The 18240-nt window shown below is 41.2% G+C and overlaps 2 protein-coding genes and 1 pseudogene across 2 annotated transcripts in view; all 3 read left to right on the plus strand.

Annotated features, from left to right (window-relative positions):
* LOC114562327 (deleted in malignant brain tumors 1 protein-like) overlaps window positions 1-18240 on the plus strand; it is a 94702-nt gene continuing 76462 nt past the window's right edge. The window contains 7 exon segments of the mRNA XM_028588667.1: window positions 1-27; window positions 607-1000; window positions 1241-1578; window positions 3065-3371; window positions 3630-3944; window positions 5046-5474; window positions 5732-6046. Of these exon segments, the coding sequence (XP_028444468.1) occupies window positions 1-27; window positions 607-1000; window positions 1241-1578; window positions 3065-3371; window positions 3630-3944; window positions 5046-5474; window positions 5732-6046 (2125 nt within the window).
* On the plus strand, window positions 9991-12427 carry LOC114563828 (guanine nucleotide-binding protein G(I)/G(S)/G(O) subunit gamma-5-like; annotated as a pseudogene).
* Window positions 15786-18101, plus strand: LOC114563812 (uncharacterized). Its single transcript, XM_028590730.1, has 6 exons — window positions 15786-15867; window positions 16326-16482; window positions 16659-16762; window positions 17260-17374; window positions 17482-17650; window positions 17933-18101. Exons 1-6 carry the CDS (start codon window positions 15808-15810, stop codon window positions 18033-18035), a joined length of 708 nt encoding a protein of 235 aa, XP_028446531.1. The 5' UTR covers window positions 15786-15807; the 3' UTR covers window positions 18036-18101.

Below are 18240 nucleotides of genomic sequence, written 5' to 3' on the forward strand. Positions count from 1 at the left end.
ATGGGTCTGAGCTCTGTGCTGACCCCTGTGAGCACTATACAGTACTGAATGATGACTGGCGTGCAACGAACAACACATCAAATCAGATCATACACTGTGACCGAGATATCAACTGGAAAGGCTGGTATCGCATGTTTCTGGGGCAAACCAGTGCTCATATTCCAGAGAGGTGTGTAGGTGAAAAAAAATGTGGAACTCATGCTAGTATGTGGATAACCGAACCTAATCCCACACAGTCAGGTGAAATTGTTATGCGCACTGTGTGTAATGCCTGGGCCGGCAGCTGCTGCCGTTTTACCACAAGCACCATCCATGTCAAGCTCTGCTATGGAAACTACTATGTCTACAAACTTGTAAAGCCATCCACATGTCAACTTGCATACTGTGCAGGTATTGTTCCATTTCTTACTGTAACAACAAATTCAATATTCTCATCTGATCCATTGTTCCATCCAGTGTTTTAGACTTGTCTAAACACTGCCTTGTCTTGTTAAATTACATGCACAATTTATGAACAAAATCATCTCACTATTTTTTTTATTGCAAAAAGAGGTGAGCAGATCCGGCCCTACAGTTTTACCAACCACACCTCATCCACCACCTCAGAACTTCACCACCGATCAGGTGGAAACTACCACAACAACAACAAGTAACAGCACAGCTGTTGAGGGGCAGGTCCGTCTGGCCAATGGAGGAAACAACTCCTGCTCTGGCAGAGTAGAGATCTTCCACCGTGGAGAGTGGGGGACGGTTTGTGACGATGCCTGGGAGCTGGTAGATGCTCAGGTGGTGTGTAGACAGCTGGGCTGTGGCAGGGCCCTGTCAGCACCACAAGGTGCACGCTTTGGACCGGGCAGCGGGCCCATCTGGTTGGATGATGTCACATGCAGAGGCAGCGAATCAAAGCTCAGCGAGTGCAGCCACAGAGGGTTTGGGTCTCACAACTGTAATCACAATGAGGATGCTGGTGTGGTGTGCCAAGGTAAAAATGTACAAATGTGTACAGCTAAAGTCTCACTGTGTAACATGCTGTCTATGGTGTAACATTTAGCAGATGAGAGGATTTTAGTAACCACCTGTAACAGAAATATGTGCTTTATACTACTCTTTATTACCTGCAGGCTCCTTAGCCTAAAATAGCTTTTGTATGTAGTTTTGCAAATATATCATCGTCTTCATGAAGTCCATCTTTCCTCTGTGTCTCATATCAAAACTATTATGTTGCATATTTTTCTGTTAGCTGGTTCACCAGTGAGGCTGGTCAACTCTGACAACCGGTGCTCTGGCAGAGTGGAAGTCTACCATGATAGACAGTGGGGGACAGTGTGTGACGATGGCTGGGACCTGAGGGACGCCAACGTGGTGTGTAGACAGCTGGGCTGTGGCACTGCTCGTTCAGCACTAACAAATGCAGCTTTTGGACAGGGCAGTGGACCCATCTGGTTGGACGATGTCAGTTGTTCTGGAAATGAATCATCAATAACAGACTGCAGACATCAAGGGTTTGGGGTCCACAACTGTGGTCACGTTGAAGATGCCAGCATTATCTGTGAAGGTAAATGTTTACCCATATTTAAAGTACACTCCATTTCTTCTTGCTCACATTTAACTAGAAAAATGGTCTCATCAATAAGTTTTAATATTTGCCACACACAATAGATATTGTTTTGTAGATGATAAGTCAAATGTAAAGTAAAAGATAAGTTTGTGTTAAAAACATAAATGAAGTTTTGTGCCCAACGAAAACATGATCTGTTTATCCAGTAGACGTTTTGTTTATATTCAACAGGGGGACAGACCTGTTTTGTTAATTCACCCGCTGCTAGCAATATAGTTTAGAGAATATTATAGATCCAAGACTAGGGTGGGACTCAGAAAAAAAAGTCACAATTACAAATCTGTCCACTACTTAAGCAGCACGGACAGCGCCATAGATTTATCAATACACAGCACAGTTATGGTCGGGGCCATAGATTCTAACTTACACAATCCTCAGTCAGATAAACGATCAATGCGTCAGGAAGACTAAACTAACACATTCAACTAAACAACTCCTCTGCCCCTGAAATCTTTCTGCGACTAGGGGATGGAGAGGGGGGGATGACAGGTAAACAAGGGGGATTTGGGTCATTTTGCTAACAAGGGGGATGGCATATCCCCTCAAATCGCCTACTGGTTATAAAGAAAATTAGGCTTTCCATAATGAATTCAATTCAATTCAATTTTATTTATAGTATCAAATCATAACAAGAGTTATCTCGAGACACTTTACAGATAGAGTAGGTCCAGACCACACTCTATAATTTACAAAGCCCCAACAATTCCAACAATTACAGTAATTCCCTCAAGAGCAAGCAGTGCGACAGTGGCGAGGAAAAACTCCCTCTTGGGAAGAAACCTCGGACAGACCCAGGCTCTTGGTAGGCGGTGTCTGACGGGCCGGTTGGGGGTGTGATGAACAGTGGCAATAATAGTCACATTAATAATGGAACAGTGACTGGATGTAGCGGGAAGCTGCAGGGTTCAGCAGGAAGCAGCAGGGTTCAGCCGGAAGAAGCATGACATTGCAGGGCACCGCTGAGCTCGGCAGGGAGTGCAGCAGGACCACGGCGACAGCTGGAACCAGGATCTTGGTGCCAACGTTCTCCAAGGAAATACGCTGGGGGAAAAAACATAAGGACTCCGGGGAGTAAACTCCCCAGAAGCTAGGATTAGTAACAAGCATTTCTGGGACTGGATACACACAAATAGTAATAGTAAAAGTAATAGAAAGGGAGAGGAGAGAGCAGCTCAGTGTGTCAAAGGAAGGAAGGAAGTCCCCCGGCAGTCTAGAACTATAACAGCGTAACTATAACAGCGTAACTAAGAGAGACAATGAATGTAATGCTTATGGCAGTAAAGGCTGTAGTTGTCATGTGAGTTCACAGTGACTTTTCTTTCAGTTCAACCAGAACTCAACAGCACAGTTTTACCAACCACACCTCATCCTCCACCTCAGAACTTCACCACCGATGAGGTGGAAACTACCACAACAACAAGTAACAGCACAGCAGTTGAGGGGCAGGTCCGTCTGGCCAATGGAGGAAACAACTCCTGCTCTGGCAGAGTAGAGATCTTCCACCGTGGACAGTGGGGGACGGTTTGTGACGATGCCTGGGACCTGGTTGATGCTCAGGTGGTGTGTAGACAGCTGGGCTGTGGCAGGGCCCTGTCAGCACCACAAGGTGCACGCTTTGGACCGGGCAGCGGGCCCATCTGGTTGGATGATGTCACATGCAGAGGCAGCGAATCAAAGCTCAGCGAGTGCAGCCACAGAGGGTTTGGGTCTCACAACTGTAATCACAATGAGGATGCTGGTGTGGTGTGCCAAGGTAAAAATGTACAAATGTGTACAGCTAAAGGCTCACTGTGTAACATGCTGTCTATGGTGTAACATTTAGCAGATGAGAGGATTTTAGTAACCACCTGTAACAGAAATATGTGCTTTATACTACTCTTTATTACCTGCAGGCTCCTTAGCCTAAAATAGCTTTTGTATGTAGTTTTGCAAATATATCATCGTCTTCATGAAGTCCATCTTTCCTCTGTGTCTCATATCAAAACTATTATGTTGCATATTTTTCTGTTAGCTGGTTCACCAGTGAGGCTGGTCAACTCTGACAACCGGTGCTCTGGCAGAGTGGAAGTCTACCATGATAGACAGTGGGGGACAGTGTGTGACGATGGCTGGGACCTGAGGGACGCCAACGTGGTGTGTAGACAGCTGGGCTGTGGCACTGCTCGTTCAGCACTAACAAATGCAGCTTTTGGACAGGGCAGTGGACCCATCTGGTTGGACGATGTCAGTTGTTCTGGAAATGAATCATCAATAACAGACTGCAGACATCAAGGGTTTGGGGTCCACAACTGTGGTCACGTTGAAGATGCCAGCATCATCTGTGAAGGTAAATGTTTACCCAAATTTAAAGTACACTCCATTTCTTCTTGCTCACATTTAACTAGAAAAATGGTCTCATCAATAAGTTTTAATATTTGCCACACACAATAGATATTGTTTTGTAGATGATAAGTCAAATGTACAGTAAAAGATAAGTTTGTGTTAAAAACATAAATGAAGTTTTGTGCACAACGAAAACATGATCTGTTTATCCAGTAGACGTTTTGTTTATATTCAACAGGGGGACAGACCTGTTTTGTTAATTCACCCAATAGTTTAGAGCAGTGGTTCCCAACCTTTTTTCCTTGGCGCCCCCCTACTTATGTCTAAGAAAAGCTGAGCCCCCGCCGAAACCAAAGTTGAGGTAACTCTCGAGATAGAGCCTTACTTTCTTTTTTGATACAGAGGAGTTATCAGGACGTTTACGTTTCTCCCCCATGTTTCATTCATAAAATAGTGATGCTGTGGCGGCAGAAAAAACCAGGATACAACAAAATATATAGTTTTCATACAGACTTTTGTATACATTATACATTGTAGTGTATTATCATAATTTGTTTAACAATATTTTTTTTTTTACCTCAACCTCAAACCAGATAAAGACTTGCGCCCCCCCTGTGATCTTTGCCGCCCCCCCTGGGGGTGCCCGGACCCCAGGTTGGGAACCATTGGTTTAGAGATTATTATAGATCCAAGACTAGGGTGGGACTCAGAAAAAAAAGTCACAATTACAAATCTGTCCACTACTTCAGCAGCACAGACAGCGCCATAGATTTATCAATACACAGCACAGTTATGGTCGGGGCCATAGATTCTAACTTACACAATCCTCAGTCAGATAAACGATCAATGCGTCAGGAAGACTAAACTAACACATTCAACTAAACAACTCCTCTGCCCCTGAAATCTTTCTGCGACTAGGGGATGGAGAGGGGGGGATGACAGGTAAACAAGGGGCATTTGGGTCATTTTACTAACAAGGGGGATGGCATATCCCCTCAAATCGCCTACTGGTTATAAAGAAAATTAGGCTTTCCATAATGAATGTAATGCTTATGGCAGTAAAGGCTGTAGTTGTCATGTGAGTTCACAGTGACTTTTCTTTCAGTTCAACCAGAACTCAACAGCACAGTTTTACCAACCACACCTCATCCACCACCTCAGAACTTCACCACCGATCAGGTGGAAATTACCACAACAACAAGTAACAGCACAGCAGTTGAGGGGCAGGTCCGTCTGGCCAATGGAGGAAACAACTCCTGCTCTGGCAGAGTAGAGATCTTCCACCGTGGACAGTGGGGGACGGTTTGTGACGATGCCTGGGAGCTGGTTGATGCTCAGGTGGTGTGTAGACAGCTGGGCTGTGGCAGGGCCCTGTCAGCACCACAAGGTGCACGCTTTGGACCGGGCAGCGGGCCCATCTGGTTGGATGATGTCACATGCAGAGGCAGCGAATCAAAGCTCAGCGAGTGCAGCCACAGAGGGTTTGGGTCTCACAACTGTAATCACAATGAGGATGCTGGTGTGGTGTGCCAAGGTAAACATGTACAAATGTGTACAGCTAAAGGCTCACTGTGTAACATGCTGTCTATGGTGTAACATTTAGCAGATGAGAGGATTTTAGTAACCACCTGTAACAGAAATATGTGCTTTATACTATCTTTATTACCTGCAGGCTCCTTAACCTAAAATAGCTTTTGTATGTAGTTTTGCAAAGATATCATTGTCTTCATGAAGTCCATCTTTCCTCTGTGTCTCATATCAAAACTATTATGTTGCATATTTTTCTGTTAGCTGGTTCACCAGTGAGGCTGGTCAACTCTGACAACCGGTGCTCTGGCAGAGTGGAAGTCTACCATGATAGACAGTGGGGGACAGTGTGTGACGATGGCTGGGACCTGAGGGACGCCAACGTGGTGTGTAGACAGCTGGGCTGTGGCACTGCTCGCTCAGCACTAACAAATGCAGCTTTTGGACAGGGCAGTGGACCCATCTGGTTGGACGATGTCAGTTGTTCTGGAAATGAATCATCAATAACAGACTGCAGACATCAAGGGTTTGGGGTCCACAACTGTGGTCACGTTGAAGATGCCAGTGTTGTTTGTGAAGGTAGGTTTCCTTTTATATTGAGATTTGATTGAGGTTATTGAAGGTTCTAATGTTGATCTCATCTGGTATATAGTATATATCACCTTATCTCCTTTCTCTCACACTTTTATTTGGCAACCTTAAATATTTTTCTTCAGTTCAGCACCCTCCTCTACAGCCTTCTCAGTTTATTTGTGACCGTGATAAACTCCAAGTGGGGCTGGATTTGGCTAGCCTTACATCCTCTGGTTTGAATCCATTCTCTGGCAATCTGGCATCCCACAACTGCTCCTGGGTCAGAGTTCATGATGGTGTAGTCTGGTATGAAGTGGAAGCCACAGCAGGTGCCTGTGGAAACACATTGAGGGTAAAGACTTAGTGTTTTCTGACAATTTCTCTAAGAACTTGGTCCTGCTGCTTCTACCACATAGCACATCCTCTCAGGCCATAAACATTTAACTGACTAATCATTTAACCATCCTCTGTCTTTCAGACCAACAGCACACATGCCATCTACTCCAATATTTTATTTATCTACCCAATGAACAACACATCCTACATCATTCCTGTGAGTCTTCCCTTCTCCTGCGTGTATCCCCTGGACACAGACACCAGCCTGAATGTGGCTATCAGACCATTTCTGCCGTAAGTAGCCTTTTATTGAATGTGAACAGTTGTAAAATAATGAAGCCCCTAGGTATATAATTGTTGTGCTGTGATTATAGTATTTTTTAAATTATTGTAAAATCAAATTATAAATAAAGACAAAACTGGTGAAAATTGGTCTATCTATATTTTGCTTTTAGCCGTCCATTTTGGTATAAGCGTACATTTCTGTATTCCACAGTGTCTTACCAAGTCATCCAAGCCACAACAATCATCATCACACACGTTGAAAAAAACGTGTATGTTGCCACTTTGTATATGAATGGACTACAGGAAGGAATATACCAATAACAAGATAAAATAAACAGAAGAAAAAACACTTGGCATAACAAAAAACATATTTTTCTTGACAGGCCGGCAGATGGCATTTCAGGCTCGGGTACCAAAGCCAGAGCCTCCATGTCTCTGTTCCGCAACTCCAACTACACCGAGACTTATCCAGCAGGCCGGGTCACCCTGCCTGTGGGCTCGCCGCTGTAATGTGGGCGCCTCTGTGGAGGAGAGAGATCCAAGCTTTGCAGTTGTTCTGGAGGACTGCTACGCCACTCACTCATCAAACCCTGACGATTCCATGCAACACCCTCTCATCCAGAACAAGTTAGTATCCCTCTTGAGCCTCAGCAGATGGTGTGTGCAATATAATAGAAATGGGAAAAAAAAAAGTTTATGTATGGTGACATTGCTCCATCCTCTCTCCCAGGTGTCCCACTGACCGCCAACAGGTGTCAGTGATTGAGAGCGGCTCATCCCTCCGGGCTCGTTTCTCTGCCCTGTTCTTCCTGCTCCACAATGAATACAGAGACGTTTACCTTCATTGCAGCCTCAGCCTGTGCGAACGGAGGAGCTCCTCTTGTGTTCCAGTAAGTCACACTTTTCACATTATCACTAGCTTCAATCTATAATCAATAAACACTGGGGTTTGAGTGTATTTTTTTCCACCCTCTCCTACCACATAGCCTTGCACAAGTAGGACCTATCGCTCTGTTTCCAACTCTGATCGTCTGAGTACCCTCAGCGTTGGACCAATCATGTGTGAGTATGAGTTACAATTTGGTCTCAGGGCTGATGTCTGAACATAATGAACTATAATGAATTAATAACCATGTTTTTTCTCTCTTTCTTATTTATCTTCAGGGGACAAGTCACCTGAGTGAGCTGGTAACAGTAATAATACAAACATATTCCATATTGTGATATTATTTTGTGCTTAGTTTAGTTTTGTTCATAAGACATAAGATTATAAAAAATTGTGTTACATTATATAATACATATTATTAATTATATTTTTCAATTCTACTAACTTTGTTATGGTTGGGTTATTAAATAAGGTTATAATGAAAGTGAAGGTACTAATACTTTGTGTGAATTATCACTACAGCCCTGATGTGACTGTATTTCATGTAAATGACTAAGCCTATTTTTAAATACATTGATTATTGTTTAGATGCAATGACAAGTTGTTCATATTATGGTGTAAACTTTGCACCTGAAATGTGTGTATGTAAATAACCTTGTTTTTGTTTTTTTAACAAAACTCTGTACCTTAATAATGGAATATGCAGTAGTTCACAAATAAAATGTAGAAATGGCAACCATGGCACATTACCAGACTGAAGATTCTCAACAATTATTTGATGCACTGCCATTATATTTGGCATAGCTACGGTGGCCAGAAGATGAATTATAATGACTTTGGTGATCCCCTGACTCTTCCTCTGGCGCCACCATGAGGTTAACACTTGTGCATTAGTGTGAAATGTCTCAACAACTTTTGTTGAAGTCTCATAATAACTAAGCAAAAGCTTGGGTGCTCATTTTGGGCTAAGTCCGTTACTACTTGATATATCAGATGAAGATATTAAACGCAATAAGCAAAGAAGAAACCTTTTGCAAGAAAATGTATTGTATAAACTGGATTAGGTTGAAATGTTGTCTTATATATAATTAAATTTTTTTATATAAAAAAATATATTTATATATATATAAATTATATTCAAGAAATGTGGCCTCCTGCTTTTATTAATGTAGTTATTTATTGTGTGTAAGTCCTATTTTTCTAGTTTTTCTGCTCCTGGCCTTGGTCTCAGATCCAAATCAAAATACAATGTTTGAAAGTGACTAAATACATTTACCGAAGTAATGTACTTAAGTACAGTTTTGAGGTACTTTTATTTTACTTGGGTATGCTACTTCATACTTTTACTCCACTTCATTTATTTTACATCTATAGTCACTAGTTACTTTCCAGATTCATTATAATACAAAATATAAATCAACTAATAAATTATGATATTGTTATAGATTAAGATACTCTGCAGTATAAAAAGTAGCAGAAATTAGCTCCACCTTTACTAGTTGCAACATTAAAGTGATGTACACATTAATGCATCTTTAATTATAATCCAGTGATAGAATATATTATTCCTAAATGAGCCATTCTACACAATGAGTACTTTGGTACTTTACACATTTTTAATGCTAATACTTTTTTTTTTTTTCTTGAGTGAGATTTAAAATGCAGAACCTTTACTTGTAACAAAGTATTTTACATTGTGGCATTGCTACTTCTACTTAAGAAATAGATCTGAATACTTACCACCACTGCCAAATTGTGTGGTATTGGCCACCCCAGCTTCCACTTTCTTGCTGGTCTGGTGGGTATAAGTCATAAGTACCTCCAAACTACACTACATTTGGGTGCAATGAATCCCAGCACAAAATGTATTCTCTATGTCTCTCATGTTTTATTTGAAATAGTACTAAACTGCTTTAAGGTAAATTAAGTGGTGATTAACCACTGCATTGTGTTTTTTAACCCTCCAGCTGAAGATCACAATACTCTGCTCATGCTCTCTAGGACAGAGGTTCTGAATCTTTTTTCAACCAAGTACCCATTACAACATAGAGAATATACCAGGACCCCTTGGAATAATTTGACATAGCCCTTTTTTTTTTTTTTACACTTCTATAGTCTTAGTTATGTTAAGTGGAAGAACAACACAAGAGAATGTATTACAAAGCTATTATACATTAAACATCTTTGCAGATTCTAAGAGTTACAGATTTGTTACATTAGAAAGTGATCTATGAACTATTTTAGATTTAAAAATTAAAACATTATTCCTTAAATTATGAACCCTTTTTCATTAGCAAATGTTCTCTTAACTATGAGAGAACAACTTATATATGATCATTATTATGGCCAGTGTATTCAGGGGGAACCATTCATTTCATATTTTGATTGACAGGCCTAGCGCCCAATAGAATGGCTCGCTGGCACAAAGGGGGTGGGGCGCCGAGTGACCAATGTTCCCACTCGGGTTTAGGGTTTAGAGTAGTTGGGGCTAATTTCCGCTCGGTGGTGGCCGTCTAGATTAAGTACCCCTCAACTTTTTTTCAGCCGACAGCCGTCGTCATGTCCAACAACAATGCCAGCAACAACTTAATTACCGCTAAAAGGGCCGTGAAGCAGCTCCGGTTAGAGGCCAGTATCCGGAGGATCAAGGTACGAACCCCTTAACACTGACACACAAACACGGAAGACAGAGCCAGCCGACTGTTGAATGGCGGAGACACTGTTGCAGAAATGACACAGAGTGGACTCTTACATCATAGGTTTAAAAAAAAAAAAGTGGTCATTAAAGTTACACATACACCCACACACACAGAAAAAGGTTTCTAGTTGACTAAACCACAGCTACAAGCGAACAGTTTCTTCCGTGTTTTAACACCTGTCAGTTTTACGGCCTGTTTTGGGAACGCGTCACCTCTTTAAAGTGTCAAAAGTATCGAGAGAAGTGACACGTTTATCAAAGTTCAACCTCTTGGTGTTAGTTATCTAAAAGAAACCGGTGAACAGTATCTCTAAAATGTTACATAGACACACACACCCATCCGTGTATTGCGCCGTTGCTTGCAAATGGTATGCAAAAGAAAATGCCAGTTAGTCAATGTACTGTATGTAAATGAGAGAGCGGGTTGAGTACGTTTGACAGCAGGCCAGCTGGAGCATTACAAATACTGTACATGTGACAAGAGGCTGTTTGTTTCCTCTCATCATATATATGATGGGTTGTCTGGCTCTGCAGGTGTCCCAGGCTGCTGCTGAGCTGAGGAACTTGTCTCCAAAATGCCTCCAAGGACCCCCTCCTGGTCGGGGTCCCCTCCAGTGATAATCCCTTCAGACCCCCCAAGTCCTGTTCTCTGTTCTGAGGTGGGCCTGCTTTTTTACTTCATTGAGGCTTCAGCTGGAGCGTTAAGCTGTACTATTAATTACACTAAGGAAGAAATGAATTACACCTTTACAATTCGTTTACACCATAGACCGTATAAAACTGGTTTACAGTTAAACCAATATATCAACTTCAGGCAGGCACTATAGAGCACCAAGAGCCCCCAAGTTGTAAAAAAAAAAAACTAAAAGGTTGAATATTTCACATGACATGACTTTATTGAACTCAAGATTGGTTTTGAATAATTCACTCACCTGCATACGAGTCTTGGGCTGCATGATTATTTTCAACATAGATTACATCACGCTACCTATCATTTAGGTGATGCTTTTATCCAAAGCGACTTCCAAGTCCATTTAACCATGAAGATACAGCAATAAGCCAAATTACAAAGTGCAACATGTAAGTGCAATTTTAAGATTATTCTGCATATTATTTCCTAGATTAAACAATTCATTGTTTTGTCTATAAAATGTCAGGAGATAACTGAAAATGAGCATCACAGTTAACCAAGGTGATGTCTTTAGATTGCTTGTTTTCTCCAACCAACAGCCCACAACCTATTCAATTTACAATTGTATAAAAGCAGAAATTGCTGATATTGGAGAAGCTGGTATAAGCAAATGTTTTTTCGTTTTTGCTTGGAAAGAAATAAACAAAAGATTAATGATTATAAAAAAAACAATTGCAGATATTTTTCTGTCACTCCAATAATTGATTAATTGACTCATTGCATTCGGTGCCAGTCTATTTTATTGTGCTCTATACTGATTTCCACCTTTGTGGATAAGTTTGAATCTAAATCTAATCATATTTTAGTTAAAAAAGAAACTGAAACAAATTAGGCAATCAACAGAAATTAGGCTAGCTAGTGGGGGTGAATTTATATCACCATAACCATGAACAAAGTGCTGTGAAAAATGTATCGAGCCTCAATTTAAAGGGCAACTATTATATAGCATTTTCAGGATTATACTTGCATTTTGTGTTTGTACTAGAACATGTTTACATGCTTTAATGTTAAAATATAGAATATAGCAGCAATTTCTACAGTTAAATACTACTAATATAAAATGTTTCAGGAGTAATGTGACCCAAATTGGGGAGAATTTAATGACACTCGCAGCCAAGGTGACAACTGAAGAAGCTAAATAAAATTCAGCCATCATTCATTTTAACTACACCTGTGCTTTTCATACTGTGACCACACATAATATCTTCAGAGAAAAAGGCCTATAACTGTTAGTTATTTTAATTGTTATTGGTTTAAGTGTTTCCCATTTATCTCTCTGTCCACAGCAGAAAGAAAGGTGGAGGATTTCTGAATTTACCCGTCGAAGGCTTTCTTTTCTTCTACTTGATGTTGCGGTCGATCGACCAGCAGCTCCTCTTGGGATGATGCACCATGGGACTGATGGGTTCGGGGGAAGGAACTGCTCCACTAGTTTGCCAAATGTAATGCTTTTAACTCCCATCTGTTACATTAAAGCAGGGCCAAACTCTACATGTTAAAAAAAAAAAAAAAAAAAAAAAATGTTATTGACACTAACTTGACTAATGATTAAGCCGTTCTTGGTTTACCTAGTACTTAACGTGTCCAGTCTCAGTTTCTTGACCTAATGGTGTCAGTGAAATTCAACCCATGTGATTGGCTACTGAAAGTGCAACTTCCTCTTGTATTATGTGGGGCAGGTCAAACATTAATTTAAACCAGGTGCTGTTCAAGAACCAGAACATGTCGTGTTATATATATATATATATATATATATATATATATATATATATATATATATATATATATATATATATATATATATATACACACACAGTATTGTATTGCGAGTCTTTAGAAAACACTGTGTATGTGGCCAACAAACATACTGGTAGCTTTTGAACTAAATTGATTAGTGTCTTCAACGATTCATGTATTTATGGCAATGGTAAGGGTGTTCTACTACTATTATAAGGTACAGCAACATGGTACAAACCCTATCAGTGCAGGTCATGGGACTGTCCTTTCATCCAGCCATTTTTCTGTATATATTTAACAGCCTGTTAAAGGGGCGCTCTGCAGTTTTGGCCATTTCTTCGCTTTTTTTGCTTTTTGCTCGTAGGTTCCTCTATAGAGGTCCCCCTACAGCTTCGGAATAGATATCTGGCAGCTGCTATGTTTACTCTTGTCTGACTCCTCGATCGGTCAGTCTGCCGTTTCCTCTTTCTCTGTTCCTCCGACAATGCTTTCCTAGCTTTCTGCTTCTTTTTTGCCGGCTCAGCTATGACGTTGATGTGGTAAAAAAACATTGCTACCTTGTTAGTCGGTTCCTGAATGGGCGTATGTGTGCAGTGCTGTGAAGCAATTTGTTACATCGCGAGACCTGATATCACTACTTCCCTACGCTGAGTTTCAAGTTGCAAGGGTGGTTTTTCCACTCACAGGCGCTAGGGGAGGCGAGACGACCACCATTCAACTCAAAAAAAGTCATATAACCATTCCAATGACTCCGAAGCAGCTCAATTAAGGTAAATTAAGCTAAAAAAAACCTGCATAGTTCCCCTTTTAAGGCTTAGCCTATATATTCCTGTCTTTAATATAAAACACATCAAGGCCTTACGTTAATATCGGTTCAAGACTTCCAAAATATTTTTTGTATTGAATGAATCATGCTGCAGTGACTTTAATAATCATTTTCCACACTGGAATCATATTCCAATCAACCAAAACCTTTACTACTGTTAGCCTGTATCTTTCTTAACTTTGCTAATGTGGGCAACCTTTTAAAAATTAAACTACTTTTTCGGACACTGACTAATTGCTGTATGTGATTTTTGGATATCAATCTTTTAAAGTATCACTTTTGAATTTGTTTGAGACTTCATGACTCATAAGCTTTTAGTTAATGTTGTGACTAGAACACATGAACAGGTCAAAGAAGACATATAGAAGTTGCAGCCTCTTTGTTTAATTTGTTTATTTGGTCACTCGAATCTACTCATAGTAAAGTGAATGTGGTGGTTGTTTTGTTGTCCGGTGGACTGCTGGACTACATTTGCCTGGTCAAATAACGACTATGGCAGACATCTGGCCATGCTGTCATAAATGTACAGGATAGCACTAGACCGGCCGTACCAACAACTCGCTGTTAACTCCCAAGAATCGGCATGTATCAACATCGGGGTTGTATGTTTCATATACAGAGAGTCCTGAAAGATTTCTAAGACTAATATTTGTGATATATTTTCAGGGGGAAAAATAAAAATCCTGCTGTGTTTGCTCCACTTATGGTCTTGAAAACAAAATGCAATACCATGTTGAAATACATTTGATGGATTTCACCATGCCCTAACGCAATGTAGATTTTGGGACCTAAATCAGTTTATACTCCATAGAAGATTTTAAAAAAATGTGGTGAGCTAAACCTGCTGAGCCTGTAAATCTGGGTGTCTCAGCGATTATCAAGTTTACTCCTCCCATCATGGACATTTCTTTGAATGTGATTTACAACACCTTCACCTCCTTATAATATAAAAAGTAGTTAATACTTTCAAATCATGCGCACAAGTTTAAAGTTAGGTAGGAAGCAGTTGGACTGAATCATTTCAGATCCTGAAGCTTCCATCCAGCCCTTTGTTTGTGGTAATTAGCAGAAGTGCTATCAGCTGGAAATAAAAATGGCAGCATCTGTCTAAGGAAGGTTTACTTTTCTGCTCAGGTAAGGCACTACATAAACATGTAAACTGATCCATTGTTACTACAGTTATATATTTGTCCTCTAAGTATGTGTACATATTGTCTCGATCCTGTCTTGGTGCATACCCGTTACAATTACATGTGAGTAAAATGTCCCCTTGTTGCCAATATGTGAATATGGCATCCAGATGGCTTCCAGGTTAAGCCAGAAGAGACTTGGAAAACGCTCAGAGTCCTCAGGTAATACTGTCACCTTTTACCTGAAATATAGAAACATGCCAAAAGCTTCAAACCATGCTGGATAAACAATCCAATCCACACCACCACCTACATGTCCGCCTGCTTCTCTTCTCTACCACAGACTCCTTTCTGCTGAGGGATCCTAGCCCCAGCCCTCTGAATGAGCTCTCCCACAGCGCCTCCTGGTGGGCCGACAGAGAGGAGCACAGGGAACAAGGAGACTCCCTCAGAGTGGGTCAAAATGAAGTGAATGAAATAGATGAATGCTTTTATTTCTGGGCGTGGGGGAACTAAACCTCTACTTTGTAGGAACAACTAAAGGAGATGGGTGAGCACGTGGCCAGGCTTCAGGACATGCTGAGATGTGAACGGGCCAAAGTAAGTTGCATGTGTGACAGACAAAGTGCAATTTGTTACTGAATCTGAATGCACTATTCCCCTTTTTATTTCTCAAAATCATATCTACCCTCTCGCCAGTGCACTCGTCTGCAGCTGCGGTGTAACCAGCAGGAGGTGGAGGTGAGGCGTCGAGAGCAGCACACCAACAGACTGAAGGAGCGGGTGTCTCAGCTGACTGACCGACACAATATAAAAGGACCCTGTGAGACTCACTCAGTCCTGTTACAGTTCCATTGACAGAATATTTTACCCACAGATGTTTGCTTATATATAGCATGTTTACTGAAACCACGCAAATGTTTACTATCTTGCATTTTTCTATCCAGCCATAGAGGCGTTGAACCTTGCACCTGGGGGTCGAGGCAAAAGAGAACAGCCAATCAAATCATTCAGGTCTACTGCAAAGTAAGTTGTTATTGTCATCACTTTTTTGATTACAGCCTCTAAATGCATTCTACACCTCCTTTATCATCCTCACTTGCTCTCTCCACCTTGTAGACGAGAAGAGGAAACCCTCGCCTGATGTTGGGCGCAGAGAAGCAGAGCTCAGGGAGGCGATGAAGCTGCGCCACAGCATCGCCACTTTATTTCACGCACTCAGAGTCGACATGGAGCATGTGAGTAAAAGTAGAGAGCTCTTTGACTAGGGCTGGTGTTGGTCAATAAATAGCATTGGTCATTGAGCCCAAGAGACATTCATTAAATATTAAGTGAACCTAAAGTATTAACAACAACCTCACTACATGGTTTATTTAGCTGTCCCGGAGCTTTCTATTGTTTCCAAATGGTCTTCCTCAGCAGATGTTGCTGCTGCAGAGTTGGTTAAGGAGTTAAAGCAGAGTTTACCCTAATACAAGGTCCATTTTTTAGTAGCTGTTCTGGATTTCATTCCTTGAACTTTTAAGCCACCATGGTTGAGAAGTCCTTGTGTTCGGAAAAATTGAAACTCCATCTGCTGAGGAAGACTGTGTGTAAAGCCGTCAAACCAGCTACTAAAGTTACGTGTGTTATTGTTTTCTCAAGTACTGTTTCTGAGGTAAAGAATGAACTGTCAATTTTTTTTATTTTTTTTAAGACCCTGTCAGACGGTGTGGATGTTCAGAATGAGGCCCAAGCTGAAGACAGCAGGCTTGATCAAGCTGAGGTAGCGCTTGGTGACCACGTAACAGGAGGTGTGGTTCAGTGTTGGAGGCAGGTGCAGAGGAGACTGGGTGGTGGTGGCCCATCTGAAGGTAAACGCCCAGGTTAACCAATCTTTAAAGTGCTGCTTTGATGAGTTGTGCCTTTTTTGAGAAGACTATATCAAGAATTGTAGATTTGTCTTCAGCTTTAATTTTGTTTTTGCTAAACCAATGATCGAGAAACACTCGTGTAAAGGAATACAATGTGTGGTCTTTGTTGACTGTAGGCCACGCTGGTGTTGATACTGACCATGACAAGCTCCTGGCTCAACTAGAAACTGAACTGAAAGAGAGTCAACAGCTAGTCAGATTACAACAGCAGCTGCTGCAGGTAAGATTGTCCATCTCAGACACACACTTTTGCTAGCGCCAGACTTAGCAATACTATTTTCTGTCTGTAGGACAGCTTTGCTTCGCCTGTGCCCTGTGAACTGGCTGATTCCTACTTTTTGGAAGAGTGGGAACGTCTTCAGATGCGCTGGGCAGAGCTTGATCATCAGAGGCGGACTTTTAAAAGGAGAGGCAGTCCTTCACCGATGCTGCGATCCGACTTAGCCATGAGGTGGGAAGAAAATGAGGTAGGGACTGTTATTGTTTTGAAAATTTGCCTCAAAGGGCTTTAAATCCGTACAGTGTACGACACCCTCTGTCCTTAAACCCTTGATTCAGCCACGGCAAAATTACAAGGAATGGAAAAAATGTCCGGAAGAGCAAACAGAGGAGAGATCCCTCTCCCTCTTTGTGTGCATTTACAGTAGTTTCCTCATACACTGCATGCTGGCTTAAAAGGCTGCTTCTTACTCTGTAACTTGTATCTTTTGTGTACAGCGCCGTGATTTTGAGCAACAGAAGGCCTCTGTCCTGAAGCAGCAGTATCTGCTGGAGTCCCCTCTGTCTGGTAAAGGAGCACCAAGCCACAACAGGAGAGAGAGCACTGGACTCGGTGAGTATGCAGTTAAATTAAAGGGTGGAGTGATGGGAGACTGATGTTTTAATGTGGTGAAATTTAATTTACTTCAAAAGTCCTAACACATGTGTACGTGACTGCAGATTTCTCAAGTTTGGGGCCCACCGGCATATCTTGCTGTCTTCCCATTACGCCATCTTCAACCAAGTCGGGGACAGCCGCTGTTTCTGGATCACATCAGAGGAGAGTCAGAGTTCAAACCCCCAGCACTCCTGAGCTCTACTCCGCCCTCAATCTGTCATACAACTGCAGGTTAGTCAAATCCTGCTTTCATAGCGATAGCAGTAATTTTCATTTTCAGAGAGAAAAATAAATCGTGGGAAAAACACAGCTTTCCCTGTGGTCAAAGCATTCACTGCAATCTCAGTGCTTTGGATGAGTTAAGTCTGGCAATGTGTGTTGCTGATGCAGAATAAAAAAATACAACTAATTTGTATTTATTTTTTTACACACAGCTAATCAGGCCCAAATGATACTGTAAAAATGTTTTCTATCACTGCTATTACTCGTTCCTCTCTTTTCTCTCAAAACCAGAGAGTTTGATGACCAGTCAGAGACATGGGAAGGCCGAGCAGACACAAGACAGGCTCCACACTTAGACTGGTCATTTGACTACAATTGTGATGATAGGTGGTGATTTAAAAAAAAATGCTGTACCTTACTGTTTTCACTTTTTAAAATAATCAATAAAGGCTGATTTTTATTTTTTCCTAGTGTTATTTTCTTCCACAGTGCTGTTTGGAAAAAGATGTAAATTGATTTTATTTTAATTTTTTTGGACACATTGTCTATTCTGTTCAAACCAGATAAGTGTTTTTCAAAGGTATTTTATATGCCTCTAT

Source organism: Perca flavescens, chromosome 2 (assembly GCF_004354835.1).
Source record: "Perca flavescens isolate YP-PL-M2 chromosome 2, PFLA_1.0, whole genome shotgun sequence".
Lineage (NCBI taxonomy): Eukaryota > Metazoa > Chordata > Actinopteri > Perciformes > Percidae > Perca > Perca flavescens.